This window comes from Artemia sp. Qi Xiang Cuo, chromosome 3 (genome assembly GCF_049724085.1).
Source record: "Artemia sp. Qi Xiang Cuo chromosome 3, ASM4972408v1, whole genome shotgun sequence".
In the NCBI taxonomy this organism is placed as follows: Eukaryota; Metazoa; Arthropoda; class Branchiopoda; order Anostraca; family Artemiidae; genus Artemia; species Artemia sp. Qi Xiang Cuo.
Genome location: NC_142796.1, coordinates 15,924,981 through 15,949,602, shown reverse-complemented (window position 1 = coordinate 15,949,602; position 24,622 = coordinate 15,924,981). Strand labels below are relative to the sequence as shown.

At 33.3% G+C, this 24,622-nt stretch overlaps 1 protein-coding gene across 1 annotated transcript in view; it reads right to left on the bottom strand.

The window, feature by feature from the left end:
- Positions 1-24,622, bottom strand: part of LOC148953804 (uncharacterized) — a 149,306-nt gene that overhangs the window by 3,637 nt on the left and 121,047 nt on the right. Inside the window, exon 7 of the mRNA XM_089085906.1 lies at positions 221-382. Coding sequence (XP_088942032.1) covers positions 221-382 — 162 coding nt within the window. The remainder of the gene's footprint in view (positions 1-220; positions 383-24,622) is intronic.

Sequence of the window (24,622 nt, the reverse complement as noted above, 5' to 3'; positions counted from 1 at the left end):
TTAGTGTCGTAACGGTTGTCTTCTCAGTTTCCAAAACAAAAAAAAACGCAATATAATACTAATAAAATAAAATATTTTATACATTAAAATATAATAATAAATATTTTCTTACGTCTTTTTAACATTTTATTTTTGATTTTTATAATATTTTTTAATATTTCAATGTTTTCAATAATGGTGTTTCTTATGCAATAATAAAATATTGCAAAGAAACACTTACCTCAAAACCGAACTTGTAGCATTGATTTAGTGTTTCTTTGCCTCTTGATAAAATTGCTCCATGCTCCGGCTCCCCCATGAATGTTCCGTCAAATTCTGAATACTTCTTTTCCACCTCCTCAATAGCTCCTACAATATGCTGACTAACATCTAATGCCATGGCCTGAAAAATAAAAGAACTCGATATTAAGAAAAAACCTTCTACATATTTCCTGTACTATTCATATTATTCCCAGATTCTTTTCCAGCTGTTTGGGAGAACAGCCAACGCTCTTTTTTTTTTTTTTTTACCTGTGTAACTTTTACACTCATAAAAGTCCTAATTTTATTTCACTTTTTGATGTTAATATAAACTTCAATCGAGCTCCAATGTTTTACTTAGAAAAAAGACCGTCCGACCACTACCCAACCACAGGAATCCTGCGGCTTCGCCTTTTCTTTTTTTTCTTTTTTTTTTAACGTTAGATAATGACATGTATTTCATCTTATGGCCTAAAAAATTAAAAAATATAATATTCACTGAAATAAAAGCAAATACTTAGAATAAATTTAATTATGCATGGGCAATTAGACTAATCATAGTTTGTCTATTAATTTAGCTATTTTACGTCTGATAAGGCTACAGAACAAATTTTCACCAAAGGTAGTGCACGCTAACTTCTAAAGAATGTTACTTAAGCAGTGGTCGACACAGAAATTTGGGGAACGGGCGGCTCATTGCGAAAAATTCCCACTCTAAAGTAAAAATTCCCTCTCTAATATTGAAAATGGCATGGATCTTCTTCTATCCAGCACTTAGGTGTGAGTCCTGTAAAGCTATCTTCATGGATACATTTATAGAAACACTATCAATGTTATACAACGAATTCTTGCCTCTTATTTCCACTATTAGCAAATCTATCAACAACACTTTCTACACTGCGGCAGGAGGGCAAGTCAGGTGAGCCTTTCTTCCATCATTTTATTTCTTAGCCACGTTTTCAATCTTCTCTACTACTACTACTACTAACAACTCACCGCAGCATGCAACTACCTGATGCCAACACACTTACGCACGCTCCTCCTCCATCCCAAACTATTCAAAGCCTCCCTCTTTACATCCTCCCAGGAAGTTCCTATTTCCTTTAAATCTTTCTTTATGGCATCCTCCCACCCCAAAAGAGAACGACCTGCTTTCCGTTTAGCCCTAGAAGGTTTGCAGAACAGAACAATCTTCGGCAATCTGTCATCCTCAATCCCCAGAACGTTCCGTAGCCATCTTAACCTTTCTCTTATTATAGCCCTAGAAAATGGGATTGAACCACACTTTCCGTACAGCATACGGTTTAAAATACAGTCAGCCAGCCGGGTAGCAAGAACAACATCTAGAAAAATTAATCCGCTTTTCACAGCACCCATGCTTCAGAGCCATATCTGAACACTGTCATCACTGTAGCTTCCAATATTCTGCTCTTTTTTTAACTATGAAAAAACACCCTGAGCCTTGGCTATTATACTTTTAACATCTTCACTGCTCACACCATCTTTACTAATAATGCTACAAAGTTAAGTGAAGCTGTCCACCTGATCTATCTTTTCGTTACCCAGCGTCACCTTTTTATCTTCACTGATTCCAAGCCTTAGTCATTTAGTCTTCTTAAAAATAATTTTCAAACCTGTTCTAGAATCCTGAACTTGCAAAACCTCTAAAAGTTCATTCATTTTGCTCACACTTTCATCTGAATGCTTAAATCATCGGCATATTTTAACTCCAGGAGAGTTTTTCCTCCTCATTTGATTCCATGGTCTCCCATTGCCTTTCCTGTGCTCCTTAAAACAAAGTCCATCAAAATGATCATAGGCAGCGCAATTGCGCTGCCTAAGTAAAGAACGATGTTGGCACAATGTATTTTTTTTTCTTCCATACCAGGGCACTTGGTATCGAAGGAGTTGTCGTAGAAAACTTGGAAAAGAGCTCATTCAAATGGAAATTGGAACGGCTAGTGCCAAATTTAATAGTCGAAAGTGATTGAAAGGCAACTAAAACCCCTTCCACGCCCACCATTTCCCCGAACACATCTAATCAGAATTTTGAAATAGCCATTTTGTTCAACGTAGTTGATTCCAACATTTAAATTCTGTTTTTGAGGAGGACACTCCCCCACTGCCCACACAGCAAGGGTTGTAATATATACCCTGGGGGCATATAAGAACGATGTTGGCACAATGTATTATTTATTATTCTTTTCCCTTAGACCAGGGCACTTTGTATCGAAAAAGTTGTCAAAGAAACTTCCAAAAGGGCTCATTCAATTAGAAATTGGAGTGGCTTGTGCCCTTTTTTATAGTCGAAAGTAATCGGAAGGCAACTAACTCCCCTTCCACACCCACCATTTCCCGAAACACATCCAATTAGAATTTTGAGATAGCCATTTTGTTCAGCGTAGTTGATTTCCAGATAGAAATTATGTTTTTGAGGAGTAAATTCCCCCACAGCCTTCAGGGCCGGGGTTTTGAGTTATGCCCTGGGGGCATATAAGGCTTTAATAGAAAGCGTTGGATAGAAACTTCAAAAAAGGCCCATTCGATTGGAAATTCAAAGGGCTAGTGCCCTTTTTAATAGTCGAAAGTGATTGGATTGGAGGGCAACTAACCCCCTCTCACGTCCACCTTTTCCCCAAACACATCCAATCGAAATTTTGAGATAGCCATTTTGTTCAACGTAGTTGAAAGTTCTGGAAATTAGGTCTTTGAGGATGACACCCCCCCCCCCCCACACATTCCCCAGGGTAAGAATTGTAAATTATTTCCTGGGGGCATATAAAGTTCTTATAGAAAGCGTTGTCGTAGAAACTTCAAAAAGGGCTCAATGGATTGGAAATTGGAATGGCTAGTGTCCTTTTTAATAGTCGAAAGTGAATGGAAGGCAAGTAACACCCCTCCACGCCCATCATTTCCCCAAACACATCCAATCAATGTTTTGAGATAGCCATTTTGTCCAACGTAGTTGAAAGTTCTGGAAATTATACCTTTGAGCAGGACACTCCCCCCACAGTCTTCGGGGCAAGGGTTATAAATTATGCCCTGGGGGCATATACGGTTTTCATTGGAAGGTTTGTCGTAGAAACTTTAAAAATGGCTCATTCGATTGGAAATTCAAAGGGCTAGTGTCATTTTTAATAGTCGATAGTGACTGGAGGGCAACTAACCCCCCTCTCACGCCCACCATTTATCCAAATACATCTAATCAAAATTTCGAGACAACCATTTTGTTCAACGTAGTTGTAAGTTCTGGAAATTGAGTCTTAGAGGATGACAACCCCTCCCCCTTAAAGCCCTCAGGGCAAGGGTTACAAGTTATGCCCTGGGGGCATATAAGGTTTTTATTGAAATCTTTGTCGTTGATACTTCAAAAAGTTTCTTAAAAAGTTGCATTCGATTGGAAATTGAAAGGGCTAGTGCCCTTTTTAATAGTCAAAAGTGATTGGAGGACAACTAACCCCCCTCTCACGCCCACTTTTTCCCAAACACATCAAGTCCAAAATTTGAGATATCCATTTTGTTCAATATAGCTGACAGTTCTGGAAATAACGTCTTTGAGAATGACAACCCTCCCACAGTCTTCGGGATAAGGGTTGTAAGTTATGCCCTGGGGGCATATCAGGTTTTTTATAGAAAGGGTTGTCGTAGAAACTTCAAAAAGAGCTTATCCGATTTGAAATTGAAATGGCTGATGCCCTTTTTAATAGTCGAAAGTAATTGGAGGGCAACTAATCCCTCTCTCCCGCCCACGATTTCCCCAAAAACATACAATCAAAATTTTGAGATTTTTTTTCTACTTAGTTGAAAGTTCTGGAATTTATGTCTTTGTGGATGACAACCCCCCCCCACAGCCCTCGGGGCAAGGGTTGTAAGTTATGCCCTGGGGGCATATGATGTTTTTATAGAAAGAGTTGTCATAGAAACTTCAAAAAGGACTCATTCGATTTGGAATTGAAATGGGTAAAGGTTTTTTAATAGTCGAAAGTGATTGAAGAGCAACTAACCCCCTCTCACACCCACCATTTTCCCAAACACATCCAATCAAAATTTTGAGATATTAATTTTGTTCAACGTAGTTAAAAGTTATGGAAATTAGGTCTTTGAGGAAGACAACCCTCCTCCTCCCACAAGCCTCAGGGCAAAGGTTGTAAGTTATGCATGGGGGCAGATAAGGTGTTTATAGGAAGCGTTATCATAGAAACTCGAAAAGGGCTCATTCGATTCGAAATTGAAAGGGTTAGTGCCCTTTTTAATTGTCGAAAGTGATTAGAAGGCTTGTCATTTTATAGTAAAGATCGATGTGGGTACTATTTTTTTTTTTTTTTTTTTTTTTTTTTTTTTTTTTTTTTTAGATCAGGGCACTTCTTTTTGAAGGAGTTGTCATAGGATCTTCGAAAAGGGCTCATTCGAGTGAAAATAGAAAGGGGTAATGCCCTTTTTAATAGTCGAAAGTGATTGGAGGTCAACTAGTCCCCCTCCCGCGCCCACCCTCACATTTGCCCATTATGTTTAAAAACTAAATGTTGCCTTAAGATTAAAATCAAAATGCACTGTGTTAATGCTAATTCCCAATAAGGCATCTCAGCAGTATCCTGAGAACGACTGAGGGTATTATATTCAAAATTTTGGGGCAACTTCTGCTCTTATAAGTTAACCAAATCAAAATAGCGTAAGTGTATCCAAGCTAGCCTATCGAAGAAAGTCAACAGGTTTTTTTTTATGAATGGTATCAAGTTTTCTATTTCAGGTCAATTAGAGCAGGAATGAAACTAAATTAAATACTACTATTAGTGTCCGGCTTTTTAAAAGGGTGTATGTTGTTAAAAATTGCTGAAAAATTTCCCCAGCATACAAATAGCAGGCCAAACTATAAAGTCTTAAAAAAAGAAAAGATTTAAAATATATTTGCTTTTTCCCTGAATAGACTATGTCAATATAAAACGAAGAGAAATTAATTAAACAAACTGTTTCCACAAAATAAGTTTTTCAAAGAAAAGTAAAGAACTCCATTAAACCAAAAATGAGCAAAAAATAAAATCAAATAATCTACCAAGCGTGAAACTACCACAAATCAGCGTCGATAAATAAATGAAACCCAAAACGAACAAAAATTACAATAAATAACCGAGTCAAAGATCAAAACGAGCAAAAATTAACATGATTAGGGCTCAAAACCCCTCTGCCTTCCCAAGGCCAGAACATAATTTGCACTTTGTACTTTACTGGGGGGGGGGCTAGCTGCCCTCGGATCTCTTTTAACTATTAAAAAGTGAGCTCGAACTTTCAATTTCCAATCAAATGAGCCATCTCTGAAGTTTATACGAGCATCCCTTTTATAAGAACCATATATGCCCCAGGGCATAACTTAAAAAGCCTGCCCCCGGGCCCTGGGGGGTTTTGACGACACCTGACTTTTTGTTATCTGACTTTTGAGCAATTTTTAACTTAATGTCTATCTCAATATTTTTATTGGATGGATTTGGAGAAAAAGGGACATGGTGGAGGGGGCTAGTTCCCCTCCAATCCCTTTTGACTCTTAAAAAGTGAACTAGAACTTTAAATTTCCAATCAAATGAGTTCTCTTTGAAGTTAATACGAGCATCCCTTCCATACGACCCATATATTCCCCGAGGGCATAACTTACAACGCCTGCCCCCGGGCCCTGGGGGGTTTTGTCGACACCGGAATTTTTGTTTTGTGATCTTTGAACTATTTTTAACAAAATAGCTATCTCAAAATTTTAATGGGATGCATTTGGGAAGCAAGGGTTTGGGCGGGGGGGGGGGGAGCTGGTTATCCTCCTATATCTTTCAACGCTTAAAAAGTGAACTAAAAAGTTCAATTTACAATCAAATGAGCCCTCTGTGAAGTATATACGAGCATTCCTTCCACGAGAATCATATATGTCCCCAGGGCATAACTTATAACCCTTGCCCTGAAGACTGTGGAGGGAGTGTCCTGCTCAAACATATACTTTCCAGAACTTTCAACTACGTTGAACAAAATGGCTATATCAAAATTTTGATTGGATGTGTTTGGGGAAATGGTAGGCGCGGAAGGGGTGTTAGTTGCCTTCCAATCCCTTTCGACTATTAAAAAAGAAACTAGCCATTTAAATTTCCAATCAAATGAGCCCTTTCTGAAGTTTCTTAGACAACACTTTCTATAAAAACCTTATATGCCCCCAGGACAAGACTTACAACCCTTGCCCTGAGAGCCGTGGGGGTGGGGGGTCTTTATCCTCGAACTCCCAGGTTCCAGAATCTTCAACTACGTTGAAAAAAAGGTCAGTAACAAAATTTTAGCTAGATGTGTTTGGCAAAAAAACGGGCCAGTGATGAGCATTGTCTGCCCTCCATTCAGTTTTTACTATTAAAAAATGCACTGATCCTGTCATTTTCCAATTGAATGAGTCCTTTTTGAAGTTTCTACGACAAAGCTTTCTATAAAAAACCTTATATGCCCCCAGGGCATAATTCACAACTCTTGCCCTGAGGGCTGTGGGGGAGTGTCCTCCTCAAAACATAATTTCTATCTGGAAATCAACTACGCTGAAAAAAATAGTATCTCAAAATTTCGATTGCATGTGTTTGGGGAACTTCTGGGCGTGGAAGGGGTGTTAGTTGCCTTCCAATCACTTTGGACCCTTAAAAAGGGCACTAGAACTCTCGATTTCCACCAATCGAATGAGCCCCCTTTGAAGTTTCTACGACGACCAGTTCCATATGAAGTGCCTCTGAGGAAAAAAAATAATAATAAAACATTGGAGCCGTATGGCCTTTACTATAGGAAACGCTATAGCGTTGCCTCCGAGGGTTGCCTCTGATTGCCAGTGAATTGGCTTGACTGACAAGTGCTTGTCTAAAGAATTTCTGCTTTGCTGCGATGGAAGTCAAAGCTCATACTTATTATGATAATTCGTCTTCCGTATTGCGTTTTTCTAATATTGCTTTCAATCCATTTGGAAGAGAACTTAAGACCTACGAATCCAAATTCACGATCAAATGATAAAGGCAAACTATATTCGTGTTTGAGTGTAGAGCTTTTTGACTTCGAAGACATTATCTTATATTCCCTATCTTATATCCCCTGCTTAACATTTTGGCCCGTTCCAGGTTCCACCTTTATTACTTTTCACAGTTTATATAATTAACAGTAAGTTTACCGCAGATGATTTCTGGCTCTTCATTCTCGGTGCGAACAAAAAGCTCCTTCCATTTATTTCGGCACTTACGGATTAGTCTGTAGGCGTCAATCAATGAGAAATGGTTAGAAAGTGCATTATTCGAAGTTGCGAAACCAGAAACAAACTTGGTGAGCCGGCCGAGTGGTTTGCAACTGTCCCATCTCATAGCTATGACTTAATTTTTATACAAATTATGACAATCTATTATTTATATACAATGGACTCAATTGATTGGCCTATGTAGGATTTTATAAAAAAGGGGGCGGGGGTTGATGAAATTTGTGAAAATAAGGAATCTTTTTTTCTAATAACTGGTGGAATAGGTGTGATGGTTTCAGGGGCGGATCCAGGATTTTTTAGGGGGAGGGGCACAAAATAGGTTGATCCGATAAACTTACGTTAGGAGCAAGTTTAATTAATGCAAACTTACGTTAATTAGGTAAATTACACTAATTTAGACTACTTTAGGGGGGTATCCCTCGCCCCCCTTTGAACTGGATGGTTTATCATTTTTTTTTCACGTTGCGTTATTTATTTTCTCAGATTGTAACTCCTGTGATACTTGAACAGGTTAGTTTCTTATTATGGCAAACAGTCAAGATAAGACTAGTTTCGTTTCCAATAAATGTTTTTGTGTGAACTGGGAACTTCAAACAATAAACACCTCTGTTTGAAAATCTTTGCACTTTGTGAATTTAGATAGTGATAAGGGGTCCTGATTGACACCAATTTTAGGGCTTGGGTTCTAACGACTTCGAAACCTACTTGTAATTCCTATAAACATCAGAACTAATTTTATATATATATATATATATATATATATATAATATATATATATATATATATATATATATATATATATATATATATATATATATATTTATTTATTTATTTATATTGGCGCGTACAAACAGCTCCTCTCATTTGATCTGCCATCAGCGGTCCAATTACCCTGGAACACGTATTTTGGCAGAAACTTTCTCAAAATGCCTTTGAAACCAACTTGAGACTTCGAAACCTATTTTTAATTCCTAAAAATATCTAGTAATAACATTGCACTACTAATTACCGATTTTCATGTATGTATTGGAATAAATTAATTTAAAATTAGTTTCTTCAAAATTTAGTGTTCCAACGTTGAAGCCAAGTTTCGCGTTCAAGAGAAAGCTGACTTGTCTACCCGTGAAGAGATCTCATGTCGCTTATGTTTATAGGTTCTCTGGAGCACTTGCACCTCGGTCCGGGTTTTTATAACGGGTGAGATAGGGAAAGATCATACTGCTAATTATATAAACTGTGTTACTTTTAAACAAGTTGGAAGGGAAAAAGGTTACGAAAAATAACTTTTTCTTTAGCCCAGTATTCTTTTACGGATCAGGTGCAGGTTTCAGAACTTGTAAAAGAAGAATAAACTTTACATTTTGCCTGAGGTACAACCAACTTATTACTTTTTTGCTCTTTAAATGAAAGAAATACATGTTTTACAGCAAAAATCCATGGCCAAAGGCTTAAAAATCCATGAAAACCCATGGCATTCTGAAAATCCATGTCATGGCTTGATAAATCCATGTTTTCTTGAAGTTATCCATGGCGGAGACAACCCTGAATAATATCCATAGTCAAAATGCGATTTACAACTAAAACGAAAAAGCTGGATTGGTAGATTTAGTTCTCAATGTACTCAGACTATGCCAAATAGAGAGGTAAATTGTGTGCTCTTTATTGCTTTTATTAGTTTTTTCTTTTTTTATAATTCTAAGAAAACGCTTATATAATTGTTTATTCGTAAGAAATAAAAACGCTTATAAGAAAACACTTAAGAATGTTTCAGAACACTTATTTTTATTGCTCTTATGACTTTTTCTTCTTTTTTTACAATTCTAAGAAAATACTTATATAAGTGTTTTGTCTTATAAGGAATAAGAAAATTTATAAGAAAACATTTATGAATGTTTGAAAATACTTATTTTTTAGCTCTAATGAGTTTTTTTTTACAATTTTAAGAAAACACCAAACACTTATATAATTGTTTTATCTTATATGAAATAAGAGCACTTATAAGAAAACATTTATAAATGTTTAAAACGCTTTTTCTGTATTGCTATGATTAGTTGCCTATTTTTTTATTTTTCTAACAAAACACTTATATAATTATTTTATCTTATAGGAAATAAGAACACTTATAAGAATACACTTATGAATGTTTCAAAAAACTTATTTTTATTACTCTTATTTATGATTCTTTTTTTCTTTTTTTTATGATTCTAAGAAAACACCTATACAAGTGTTTTGTCTTATAACGGATAGGAAAACTTATAAGAACACACTTGTAAATGTTTGAAAATACTTATTTTTTTGCTCTTATTTAGTTTTTTCTTTTTTCTTTAATTCTAAGAAAACACTTATGAATGTTTCAAAACACTTATTTTTATTACTCTTATTAGTTTTTTCTTCTTCTTTTTACATTTCTAAGAAAACACCTATATAAGTGTTTTGTCTTATAAGGGATAAGAAAACTTAAAAGAAAACACTTATGAATGTTTGAAAATACTTATTTTTTTGCTCTTATTAGTTATTTCTTTCTTTTACAATTCTAAGTAAACACCTACATAAGTGTTTTGTCTTATTAGGGATAGGAAAACTTGTAAGAACACGCTTATGAATGTTTGAAAATACTTCTTTTTTTGCGCTAATGAGGTTTTTTTTTACAATTCTAAGAAAACACCAAACACTTATATAATTGTTTTATCTTATATGAAATTAGAGCATTTATAAGAAAACGCTTATAAATATTTGAAAACGCTTTTTCTGCATTGCTATGATTAGTTGCCTATTTTTTTATTGTTCTAACAAAACACTTATATAATTATTTTATCTTATAGGAAAATAAGAACACTTATAAGAATACACTTATGAATGTTTCAAAAAACTTATTTTATTACTCTTAATTATGATTCTTCTTTTTTTCTTTTTTTATGATTCTAAGAAAACACATATACAAGTGTTTTGTCTTATAAGGGATATGTGAACTTATAAGAACATATTTGTGAATGTTTAAAAATACTTATTTTTTTTGCTCTTATTAGTTTTTCCTTTTTCTATAATTCTAAGAAAACACTTACGAATGTTTCAAAACACTTGTTTTTATTACTTGTATTAGTTTTTTCTTTTTTTATGATTCTAAGAAAACACCTATACGAGAAACACCTATAAGAAAACACCTCGTATAGGTGTTTTGTCTTATAAGGGATAGGAAAACTTATAAGAACACACTTGTAAATGTTTGAAAATACTTATTTTTTTTGCTCTTATTAGTTTTTTCTTTTTTCTATAATTCTAAGAAAACACTTACGAATGTTTCAAAACACTTGTTTTTATTACTCGTATTAGTTTTTTTCTTTTTTTATGATTCTAAGAAAACACCTATACAAGTGTTTTGTCTTATAACGGATAGGAAAACTTATAAGAACACACTTGTAAAGGTTTGAAAATACTTATTTTTTTTGCTCTTATTAGTTTTTTCTGTTTTCAATAATTCTAAGAAAACACTTATGAATGTTTCAAAACACTTATTTTTATTACTCGTATTAGTTTTTTCTTTTTTTATGATTCTAAGAAAACACCTATATAAGTGTTTTGTCTTATAAGGGATAGGAAAGCTTATAAGAACACACATATGAATGTTTAAAAATACTTATTTTTTGCTCTTATTAGTTATTTCTTTCTTTTACAATTCTAAGTAAACACCTACATAAGTGTTTTGTCTTACTAGGGATAGGAAAACTTGTAAGAACACGCTTATGAATGTTTGAAAATACTTCTTTTTTTGCTCTAATGAGTTTTTTTTTACAATTCTAAGAAAACACCAAACACTTATATAATTGTTTTACCTTTTATGAAATAAGAGCACTTATAAGAAAACGCTTATAAATGTTTGAAAACGCTTTTTCTGCATTGCTATGATTAGTTGCCTATTTTTTTATTGTTCTAACAAAACACTTATATAATTATTTTATCTTATAGGAAAATAAGAACACTTATAAGAATACACTTATGAACGTTTCAAAAAACTTATTTTATTACTCTTAATTATGATTCTTCTTTTTTTCTTTTTTTTGATTCTAAGAAAACACATATACAAGTGTTTTGTCTTATAAGGGATAGGTGAACTTATAAGAACATACTTATGAATGTTTGAAAATACTTCTTTTTTTGCTCTAATGAGTTTTTTTTTACAATTCTAAGAAAACACCAAACACTTATATAATTGTTTTATCTTATATGAAATTAGAGCATTTATAAGAAAACGCTTATAAATGTTTGAAAACGCTTTTTCTGCATTGCTATGATTAGTTGCCTATTTTTTTTATTGTTCTAACAAAACACTTATATAATTATTTTATCTTATAGGAAAATAAGAACACTTATAAGAATACACTTATGAATGTTTCAAAAAACTTATTTTATTACTCTTAATTATGATTCTTTTTTTTTCTTTTTTTATGATTCTAAGAAAACACATATACAAGTGTTTTGTCTTATAAGGGATAGGTGAACTTATAAGAACATACTTGTGAATGTTTAAAAATACTTATTTTTTTTGCTCTTATTAGTTTTTTCTTTTTTCTATAATTCTAAGAAAACACTTACGAATGTTTCAAAACACTTGTTTTTATTACTCGTATTAGTTTTTCTTTTTTTATGATTCTAAGAAAACACCTATATAGGTGTTTTGTCTTATAAGCGATAGGAAAACTTATAAGAACACACTTGTAAATGTTTGAAAATACTTATTTTTTTTGCTCTTATTAGTTTTTTCTTTTTTCTATAATTCTAAGAAAACACTTACGAATGTTTCAAAACACTTGTTTTTATTACTCGTATTAGTTTTTTTATTTTTTTATGATTCTAAGAAAACACCTATACAAGTGTTTTGTCTTATAACGGATAGGAAAACTTATAAGAACACACTTGTAAAGGTTTGAAAATACTTATTTTTTTTGCTCTTATTAGTTTTTTCTTTTTTCAATAATTCTAAGAAAACACTTATGAATGTTTCAAAACACTTATTTTTATTACTCGTATTAGTTTTTTCTTTTTTTATGATTCTAAGAAAACACCTATATAGGTGTTTTGTCTTATAAGGGATAGGAAAGCTTATAAGAACACACGTATGAATGTTTAAAAATACTTATTTTTTTGCTCTTATTAGTTATTTCTTTCTTTTACAATTCTAAGTAAACACCTACATAAGTGTTTTGTCTTACTAGGGATAGGAAAACTTGTAAGAACACGCTTATGAATGTTTGAAAATACTTCTTTTTTTGCTCTAATGAGTTTTTTTTTTTACAATTCTAAGAAAACACCAAACACTTATATAATTGTTTTACCTTTTATGAAATAAGAGCACTTATAAGAAAACGCTTATAAATGTTTGAAAACGCTTTTTCTGCATTGCTATGATTAGTTGCCTATTTTTTTATTGTTCTAACAAAACACTTATATAATTATTTTATCTTTTAGGAAAATAAGAACACTTATAAGAATACACTTATGAATGTTTCAAAAAACTTATTTTATTACTCTTAATTATGATTCTTCTTTTTTTCTTTTTTTATGATTCTAAGAAAACACATATACAAGTGTTTTGTCTTATAAGGGATAGGTGAACTTATAAGAACATACTTGTGAATGTTTAAAAATACTTATTTTTTTTGCTCTTATTAGTTTTTTCTTTTTTCTATAATTCTAAGAAAACACTTACGAATGTTTCAAAACACTTGTTTTTATTACTCGTATTAGTTTTTTCTTTTTTTATGATTCTAAGAAAACACCTATATAGGTGTTTTGTCTTATAAGCGATAGGAAAACTTATAAGAACACACTTGTAAATGTTTGAAAATACTTATTTTTTTTGCTCTTATTAGTTTTTTCTTTTTTCTATAATTCTAAGAAAACACTTACGAATGTTTCAAAACACTTGTTTTTATTACTCGTATTAGTTGTTTTCTTTTTTTATGATTCTAAGAAAACACCTATACAAGTGTTTTGTCTTATAACGGATAGGAAAACTTATAAGAACACACTTGTAAATGTTTGAAAATACTTATTTTTTTTGCTCTTATTAGTTTTTTCTTTTTTCTATAATTCTAAGAAAACACTTATGAATGTTTCAAAACACTTATTTTTATTACTCGTATTAGTTTTTTCTTTTTTTATGATTCTAAGAAAACACCTATATAAGTGTTTTGTCTTATAAGGGATAGGAAAAATTATAAGAACACACTTATGAATGTTTAAAAATACTTATTTTTTGCTCTTATTAGTTATTTCTTTCTTTTACAATTCTAAGTAAACACCTACATAAGTGTTTTGTCTTACTAGGGATAGGAACACTTGTAAGAACACGCTTATGAATGTTTGAAAATACTTCTTTTTTTGCTCTAATGAGTTTTTTTTACAATTCTAAGAAAACACCAAACACTTATATAATTGTTTTACCTTTTATGAAATAAGAGCACTTATAAGAAAACTCTTATAAATGTTTGAAAACGCTTTTTCTGCATTGCTATGATTAGTTGCCTATTTTTTTTTATTGTTCTAACAAAACACTTATATAATTATTTAATCTTACAGGAAATAAGAACACTTATCAGAATACACTTATGAATGTTTCAAAACGCTTATTTTTATTACTCTTAATTATGATTCTTCTTTTTTTCTTTTTTTATGATTCTAAGAAAACACATATACAAGTGTTTTGTCTTATCAGGGATAGGTGAACTTATAAGAACATACTTGTGAATGTTTAAAAATACTTATTTTTTTTGCTCTTATTAGTTTTTTCTTTTTTCTATAATTCTAAGAAAACACTTACGAATGTTTCAAAACACTTGTTTTTATTACTCGTATTAGTTTTTTCTTTTTTTATGATTCTAAGAAAACACCTATATAGGTGTTTTGTCTTATAAGGGATAGGAAAGCTTATAAGAACACACTTATGAATGTTTAAAAATACTTATTTTTTTGCTCTTATTAGTTATTTCTTTTTTTTACAATTCTAAGTAAACACCTACATAAGTGTTTTGTCTTATTAGGGATAGGAAAACTTGTAAGAACACGCTTATGAATGTTTGAAAATACTTCTTTTTTTGCTCTAATGAGTTTTTTTTACAATTCTAAGAAAACACCAAACACTTATATAATTGTTTTATCTTATATGAAATAAGAACACTTATAAGAAAACGCTTATAAATGTTTGAAAACGCTTTTTCTGCATTGCTATGATTAGTTGCCTATTTTTTTTATTGTTCTAACAAAACACTTATATAATTATTTAATCTTATAGGAAATAAGAACACTTATTAGAACACACTTATGAATGTTTCAAAACACTTATTTTTATTACTCTTAATTATGATTCTTTTTTTTCTTTTTTTATGATTCTAAGAAAACACCTATACAAGTGTTTTGTCTTATAAGGGATAGGAGAACTTATAAGAACATACTTGCGAATGTTTAAAAATACTTATTTTTTTGTTCTTATTAGTTTTTTCTTTTTTCTATAATTCTAAGAAAACACTTATGAATGTTTCAAAACACTTATTTTTATTACTCGTATTAGTTTTTTCTTTTTTTATGATTCTAGGAAAACACCTATATAAGTGTTTTGTCTTATAAGGGATAGGAAAGCTTATAAGAACACACTTATGAATGTTTAAAAATACTTATTTTTTTGCTCTTATTAGTTATTTCTTTCTTTTACAATTCTAAGTAAACACCTACATAAGTGTTTTGTCTTATTAGGGATAGGAAAACTTGTAAGAACACGCTTATGAATGTTTGAAAATACTTCTTTTATTGCTCTAATGAGTTTTTTTTTACAATTCTAAGAAAACACCAAACACTTATATAACTGTTTTATCTTATATGAAATAAGAGCTCTTATAAGAAAACGCTTATAAATGTTTGAAAACGCTTTTTCTGCATTGCTATGATTAGTTGCCTTTTTTTTATTGTTCTAACAAAACACTTATATAATTATTTAATCTTATAAAAAATAAGAACACTTATAAGAATACACTTATGAATGTTTCAAAACATTTATTTTTATTACTCTTATTTATGATTCTTTTTTTATGATTCTAAGAAAACACCTATACAAGTGTTTTGTCTTATAAGGAATAGGAAAGCTTATAAGAACACGCTTATGAATGTTTGAAAATACTTCTTTTTTAGCTCTAATGAGTTTTTTTTTACAATTTTAAGAAAACACCAAACACTTATATAATTGTTTTATCTTATATGAAATAAGAGCACTTATAAGAAAACGCTTATAAATGTTTGAAAACGCTTTTTCTGCATTGCTATGATTAGTTGCCTATTTTTTTTTTAGTGTTCTAACAAAACACTTATATAATAAACACCTATAGAAGTGTTTTGTCTTATAAGGGATAGGAAAGCTTATAAGAACACACTTATGAATGTTTAAAAATACTTATTTTTTGCTCTTATTAGTTTTTTCTTTTTTACAATTCTAAGAAAATACCTATATAAGTGTTTTGTCTTATTAGGGATATGAAAACTTGTAAGAACACACTTATGAATGTTTGAAAATACTTTTTTTTGCTCTTATTAGTTTTTCTTTTTTCTATAGTTCTAAGAAAATACTTATATAATTGTTCTATCTAATAAGAAATGAGACCGCTTGTAACAAAACACTTATGAATGTTTGAAAACACTTATTCTTATTGCTCTGATGAGTTTTTTCTTCTTTTTTTTTTAGAATTCTATCAAAACACTTATATAAGTATTTTGTCTTATAAGGGATAAGAAAACTTATAAGAAAACAAATATGAATGTTTGAATATACTTGTTCTTTTTGCTCTTATTAGTTTTTCTTTTTTCTATAATTCTAAGAAAACAATTATATAACTGTATCAGAGGCAGCGCAAAAGCGCTGCCTAAGTACAGAACGATGTTGGCACAATGTATTATTGTTTTTCTTTTAGACCAGGGCACATCATATCGAAGAAGTTGTCGTATAAACTTCAAAAAAGGTTAATTCGATTGGAAATTAGAAGGGCTTGTTCGCTTTTTAATAGTCGAAAGTGATTGGAGGGCAACTAACACCCCTCTCACGCCCACCATGTCCCCAAATACATCCCATCAAAATTTTGAAATATCCATTTTGTTCAACGTAGTTGAAAGGTCCGGAAAGTATGTCTTTGAGGATGACACTCCCCCCAAAACCCTCAGCGCATGGGCTGCAAGTTTTGCTCAGGGGGCATACAAGGTTTTTATAGAAAGTGTTGTCGTAAAAACTTCCAAAAAGGCTCATTCGATGGGAAATAGAAATGAGTAGTGGCCTTTTTAATAGTTAAAAGTGACTGAAGGGCAACTAACACCCCTCTCACGCCCAACATTTCCCCAAATACATCCAATCAAAATTCTCAGATATCCATTTTGTTCAACGTAGCTGAAATTTCTGGAAATTATTTCTTTGAGGATGGCAATCCCCCCACACCCCTCAGGGCAAAGGATGTAAATTATACCCTGGGGGCATATAAGGTGTTTATAGAAAGAGTTGTCGTAGAAACTTCAAAAAGAGTTCATTCAATTGGAAACTGGAAGGGCTAGTGCCCTTTGTAATAGTCGAAAATGATTGGAGGGCAACTAACCCTTCTCTCGCGCCCACCATTCCCCAAACACATCCTATCAAAATTTTGAGATAGCCATTTTGTTCAACGTAGTTAAAAGGTCTGGAAATTATGTCTTTGAGGATGACAACTCCCTCACATCCCTCAGGGCACGGGTTGTAAGTTATGCCCCGGGGGCATTTAAGGTGTTTATAGAAAGCGTTGTCGAAGAAGCGTCAATAAGGGCTCATTCATTTGGAAATTAGAAGGGCTAGTGCCCTTTTTAATAGTCCAAAATGATTGGAGGGCAACTAACCCACTCTCACGCCTACCGTTTCCCCAAACACACCCAATCAAAATTTTGAGATAGCCATTTTGTTCAACGTAGTTGAAAGTTCTGGAAATTAGGTCTTTGAGCATGACAAACACCGCACATCCCTCTGGGCAAGGCTTCTAAGTTATGCCCTGGGGACATATAAGGTTTTTTATAGAAAGTGTTGTCGTAGAAACTTCAAAATGGGCTCATTCTATTGGAAATTGAAAGGGCTAGTTCCCTTTTTAATAATCGAAAGTGATTGAAGGGTAACTAGCCCCACTCTCACACCCACCATTTCCCAAACACATCCAATAAAAAATTTGAGATAGCCATTTTGTTCAACGTAGTTTAAAGGTCCGGAAATTATGTTTTTGAGGACGACAACCCCCCCCAAAGCCCCCAGGACAAAGGTTGTAAATTATGACCTGGGGGCACATAAGGTTTTTATAGAAAGTGTTGCCGTAGAAAATTCAAAAAAGGCTCATTCAATTGGGAATTGAGAGGGCTAGTACCCTTTGTAATAGCCGAAAGCGATCAGAGGGCGAACGCCCCCTCCCCGCGCCCTCATTTCCCCAAACACCCGATCAACATTTTTATATAGACATTTTATTGAACGTAGTTGAAGGGCCAGAAAATTTTTTTTTTTAGTATGACAACCCCCCCCCCCCCCCACAGCCCTCAGGGCTAAGGTTGTAAGTTATGCCCTGGGGGCATATAAGGTTTTTATAGAAACTGTTGCCGTAAAAAGTTCAAAAAGGACTCATTCCATTGGAAATTGAGAGGGCTAAAGACCTTTTTAATAGTCGAACGTAATCGGACAGAGAACCCTCCCCCCACCCCCATCATTTCCCCAAACATTTCCGATCAACATTTTGATATGGCCATTTTGTTAGACGTAGTTGAAAGGTCTGGAAATTATGTCTTTTATGAACAAGTCTCCCCAGCCCTCAGGGAAAAGGTTGTAAGCTATGCCCTGGGGGCATATAAGGTTTTTATTGAAAGCGTGGTCATATAAACTTCGGAAGGAGGTCAGTGAATGATTAATCATACACTCTAGTGCACTTTTTAAAAGAGTCAATGTGATCAGTTGGCAGCTACCCCCCCCCCCTCCACACACACACACATGTCGTATTCTCCCGAGATGCATTTAATAAAACTTTTGAGATAGTCATTCTATTTAAAATAATCTAAATATCATATAACAAGGCTTTTGGGGTTGAAAAAAAACCCCAAAGATTAGCGGCAAGGGTTGTAAGTTATGCCCAGGGGGTATTTAAGGTTTTTATGGAAGGGATGGCTGTTTAACCTGAAGAGGCTAATTTGGTTGGAAATTGGAAATTCTAGTCCCTTTTTAAGCGTCAAAAGTGATGTACGGCATTTAGCCCCCCCCCCTCTTCTACAACCCCTCCTTTCACCAAACGCATCTGACTGAAATTATGAGATAGCGTTTTTTTTTTCAAAATAGTCCAAAGAACATATATTAATGTCTGTAGGGATGACACAACCCCCCCCAGCGACCTGCGGATAGGGTTGTAAGTTATATTATGACGGCATATAAGGTTTTTACTGAATGGGCGGTCGTGTAAACATCAGATGGGGCTTATTTGATTTGAAATTGGAAGTTATAGTGCCTTTTAATTTTATTCATGGTAGTTGAGGGTTTCAGAAATTGTGTCTGTGAGGGACACCCCCCCCCCAAAGCTCTCAGGGGAAGGGTTGTAAGTTATGCCCTTGGGGCATATAAAGTTCTTATAAATAGGGTGGCTGTATATGCTTTAGAGGGGAGTCATTGGATTGGTAATCATAAGTTCTAGTACTTTTTTTAAGAGTCAAAGTAATCAGATCGCAGCTAGACACACTAACACACACACACACAAACACGTCGTGTTTTCCTGAGATGTATCCAATAGATATTTTGAGACAGCCCTTTTATTCAAAATAGTCCAAAAATCATAAAACAAAGCTTTTGAGGTTGATAAAAACCATTAGAGCTTGAGGGGGAGGGTTGCATATTATGCCCTTGGGGTATTTAAGGTTCTTATGGAAGGGAAGGTTGTATAGGCTTTAGAGGTGGCTGACTTGGTTGAAGTTGGAAGTTCTAGTTCCCTTTTAAGAGTCAATAGTGATAGAGGTCACTTAGCCCCCCCCCCCAACTACCCCTATTTTAACCAAATACATTTGATTGAAATTGTGCGATGGTAATTTTGTTTAAAACAGTCCAAAGAACATATAGCAATCCTTCCAGGGTTGGCATATATACAATCCTTTTAAATGTTTTCACTTTTATAGCTTTAAGAAATCAAAAATTAATTAAGATTTTACAGAATAAATATCAGCATTTGTATATTAAACTGACAAAGCACATTCATATGAATTGTTTTCAGTAAAGTACAAATTATATTCTGGCTTTTAGAAAGCATAGGGATTTTGAACCCTACTCATATTAATTTTCGCTCGTTTTGAGTTTGACTCTGCTATCTATTTAAATATCTGTTCGTTTTGGGTTTCATTTATTTACTGATACTGGTTTGTGGTAGATGTATACTAGGTTGATTATTTGATTCTATTTTTGTTCATTTTTGGTTACATGGAGTTCTTTACTTATTTTTTGAAAAACTTGCTTTGTGGAAAAAAGTTTTTTTTTTAATTAATAAAAAATAAGAACACTTATAAGAAAATACTTATGAATGTTTGAAAACGCTTTTTTGTATGGTTATTATTAGTTGCTTCTTTTTCTATAATTCTATGAAAACACTTATACAATTTTTTTTATCTTATAAGAAATAAGAACACTTAAAAAAACACTTACGAATATTCGAAAACGCAAAAAAACATTTATGCTATGTCAAAACACTTATTTTTATTACTCTTACTAGTTTTATCTTTTTTTTACAATTCTAAGAAAACACCTATATAAGTGTTTTATCCTACAATGAATAAGACAACTTATAATAAAACACTTATGAATGTTATAACACTTATGAAAATACTTATTTTTTTGCTCTTTTAATTTTTTTTCTATAATTCTAAGAAAACACTTATATAATTGTTTTATCTTATAAGAAATAAGAACACTTATAAAAAAACATTTATGAATGTTTCAAAATACTTATTTTTATTAATCTTATTCATTTTTCTTTTTTTTATAATTCTAAGAAAAAGCTTATCTTCTAGGAAATAAGAACACTTACAAAAAAAAACTTATGAACGTTTCAAAATATTCATTTTTATCAATCTTATTAGTTTTTCTTTCTCTTTTTATAATTCTAAGAAAACACTTATATAATTATTTTATCTTATAAGAAATAAGAACACTTATAAAAAAATACTTTGAATGTTTGAAAACGTTTTTTTGTATTGCTATTATTAGTTGCTTCTTTTTCTTTAATTCTAAAAAAAAAACTTATATAATCGTTTTATCTTATAGGAAACATAAAGACTTGTAAGAATACACTTATGAATGTGTCAAAACACTTATTTTTATTACTCTTACTGGTTTTTTCATTTTTTTTTACAATTCTAAGAAAACACTTACGAACGTTTAAAATACTTATTTTTTTGCTCTTATTAGTTTTTTCTTTTTTCTTTAATTCTAAGAAAACACTTATATAATCGTTTTATCTTATAAGAAATAAAAAAAATTAAAAAAAAAACACTTATGAATGTGTCAAAACACTTATTTTTATTACTCTTACTAGGTTTTTCTTTTTTTTTATAATCAGAGGCAACGCTATAGCGTTGCTTATAGTAAAGGCCATACGGCTCCAATGTTTTATTATTATTATTTTTTTCCCAGAGGCACTTCATATGGAAGGGGTCGTCATATAAACTTCAAAGGGGGCTTATTTGAATGGAAATCGAGAGTTCTAGTGCCTTTTTTAACGGTCCAAAGTGATTGGAAGGCAACTAACACCCCTTCCACGCCCAGAAGTTCCCCAAACACATCCAATCGAAATTTTGAGATACCATTTTTTTCAGGTTAGTTAATTTCCAGATAGAAAATATGTTTTTGAGGAAACTCCCCCACAACCCTCGGGGCAAGGGTTTTAAGTTATGCCCTGAGGGTATATAAGAACGATGTTGGCACCATGTACTATGCATTATTTTTTCCTTTAGAGCAGGGCACTTCAAATGGAAGGGGTCGACGTAGAAACTTCAAAAGGGGCTCATTCGATTGGAAATTGAGTTCTCGTGCCCTTTTTAATAGTCCATCATTCCCCCAAAAACATTCAATCAAAATTTTGAGATAGCCATTTTGTTCAGCGTAGTGGATTTCCAGATAGAAAATATGTTTTTGAGGAGGACATTCCCCCACAACCCTCAGGGAAAGGGTTTTTTTATGCCCTGAGGGCATATAAGGTTTTTATAGAAGGCGTTGTCGTAGAAACTTCAAAAAAGGCTCATTCGATTGGAAATGCAAAGGGCTAGTGCCCTTTTAATCTTCGAAAGTGATTAGAGGGCAACTAGCCCCCCCCCCCCACACCCATCATTCCCCCAAATATATCCAATCAAAATTTTGATATAGCCATTTTGTTCAGCGTAGTTGATTTCCAGATAGAAAATATGTTTTTGACGATGATTTTTGAGGATTTTTTTATAGTTCTAAAAAAACGCTTATCTTCTAAGAAATAAGAACACTTACAAAAAAACTTATGAATGTTTCGAAATATTTATTTTTATTAATCTTATTCGTTTTTCTTTCTTTTTTTATAATTCTAAGAAAACACTTATATAATTATTTTATCTTATAAGAAATAAGAACACTTATAAAAAAAATACATTGAATGTTTGAAAACGCTTTTTTGTATTGCTATTATTAGTTGCTTCTTTTCTATAATTCTAAGAAAAAACTTATATAATCGTTTTATCTTATAGGAAATAAGAACACTTATAAGAATATACTTATGAATGTGTCAAAACACTTATTTTTATTACTCTTACTAGTTTTTTCTTCTTTTTTTTTAATCAGAGGCAACGCTATAGCGTCGCCTATAGTAAAGGCCATACGGCTCCAATGTTTTATTATTTTTTTTCCCCAGAGGCACTTCATATGGAAGGGATCGTCGTAAAAACTTCAAAGGGGACTCATTCGAATGGCAATCGAGAGTTCTAGTGCCCTTTTTAATAGTCGAAAGTGATTGAAGGGCAACTAGCCCACCCACGCCCATCATTCCCCCAAACACATCCAATCAAAATTTTTAGATAGCCAATTTGTTCAGCGTAGTTGATTTCCAAATAGAAAATATGTTTTTGAGGAGGACACTCCCCCAGAACCCTCAGGGCAAGGGTTTTGTTATGCCCTGGGGGCATATAAGATTTTAATAGAAGGCGCTGTCGTAGACACTTCAAAAAAGACTCATTCGAATGGAAATTCAAAGGGCTAGTGCTCTTTTAATGGTCGTAGGTGATTGGAGGGTAACTAGCCCCCCCACGCCCATCATTCCCCCAAACACACCCAATAAAAATTTTGAGATAGCCATTTTGTTCAGCATAGTTGATTTCCGAATAGAAAATATGTTTTTGAGGAAGGTACTCCCCCACAACCCTCAGGGCAAGGGTTTTAAGTTATGCCCTGTGTGAATATAAGGTTTTTATAGAAGGTGTTGTCGTAGAAACTTCATAAAAGGCTTGTTCGATTGGAAATTCAAAGGGCTAGTGCCTTTTTTAATAGTCCAAAGTGATTGGAGAGCAACGATCCCCCCCACGCCGATTATTCCCCCAAACACATTCAATCAAAATTTTGAGATAGCCATCTTGTTCAGCGTAGGTGATTTCCAGATAAAAAATATGTTTTGAGGTGGACAATCCCCCACAACCTATGGGGCAAGGGTTTAGGTTATGCCGGGGGGCATATAAGAACGATGTTGGCACAAAGTATTATTTATTACTTTTTTCCTTCAGAGCCGGGCACTTCGCATCGAAGAAGTTGTCGTAGAAACTTCGAAAAGGGCTCATTCAATTGGAAATTGGAGTGGCTTGTGCCCCTTTTAATAGTCAAAAGTGATTGGAAGGCAACTAACACCCCTTCCACGCCCACCATTTCCCGAAACACACCCAATCAAAATTTTGAGATAGCCATTTTGTTCAGCGTAGTCGATTTCTAGATAGAAATTATGTTTTTGAGGAGGACACTCCCCCACAGTCTTCAGGGCAAGGGTTGTGAGTTATGCCCTGGGGGCATATAGGGTCTATAGAAGGCGTTGTCGTAGAAACTTCAAATAAGGCTCATTCGATTGGAAATTAAGGAGGCTAGTGCCCTTTTTAATAGTCGAAAGTGATTGCAGGGCAACTAACCCCCCTCTCACGCCCAACTTTTCCCCAAACACATCCAATCAAATTTTTGAGGTAGCCATTTTATTCAAGGTAGTTTTAAGTTCTGGACATTAGGTTTTTGAGGATGACAACGCCCCTCCCCCCCAGAGCCCTCAGGGAAAGGGTTGTAAGTTATGCCCTGGGGGCATATAAGGTTTTGTATAGATAGCGTTGTTGTAGAAACTTCAGAAAGAGCTCATTCGATTGGAAATTTAAATGGCTAGTTGCCTTTTTAATAGTCGAAAGTGATTATAAGGCAAATGACACCCCTTCCACGCTCACCATTTCCCCAAACACATCCAATCAAAATTTTGATATGGACATTTTATTCAACGTAGTTGAAAGTTCAACGTAGTTGAAAGTTCTGGAAATTATATGCTTGAGCAGGACACTCTCCCCACAGTCTTCAGGGGCAAGGGTTATAAGTTATGCCATAATAATACTACTACTAACAACTCACCGCAACACCAAGCCGCCTGAGGCCAACACAGCTACACACGCTCCTCCTCCACCCCAATCTATTCAAAGCCTCCCTTTTTACACCCTCCCACGAAGTTCCCATTTCCTTCAAATCTTTCTTTATGACGTCATCCCACCCCAGACGGGGACGACCTGCTTTCCGTTTAGCCCTAGATGGTTGGCCGAAAAGAACAATCTTCGGAAATCTGTCATCCTTCATCCGCACAGCGTGCCCTAACCACATCAACCTTTCTTTCATTATAGACCTAGAGAGCGGTATTGAACCAAATTTTTCGTATAGCCTATTGTTTAAAATACGGTCAGTTAGCCGGGTACCCAGAACAATCGTTAAGCAATTTCTCTGGAAAACATCTAGCAAATCTTCTTCCGCTTTTCGGAGCGTCCATGCTTCAGAGCCATATTTGACCACTGTCATCACTTTAGCTTCTAATATTCTAATCTTGGTTTGTA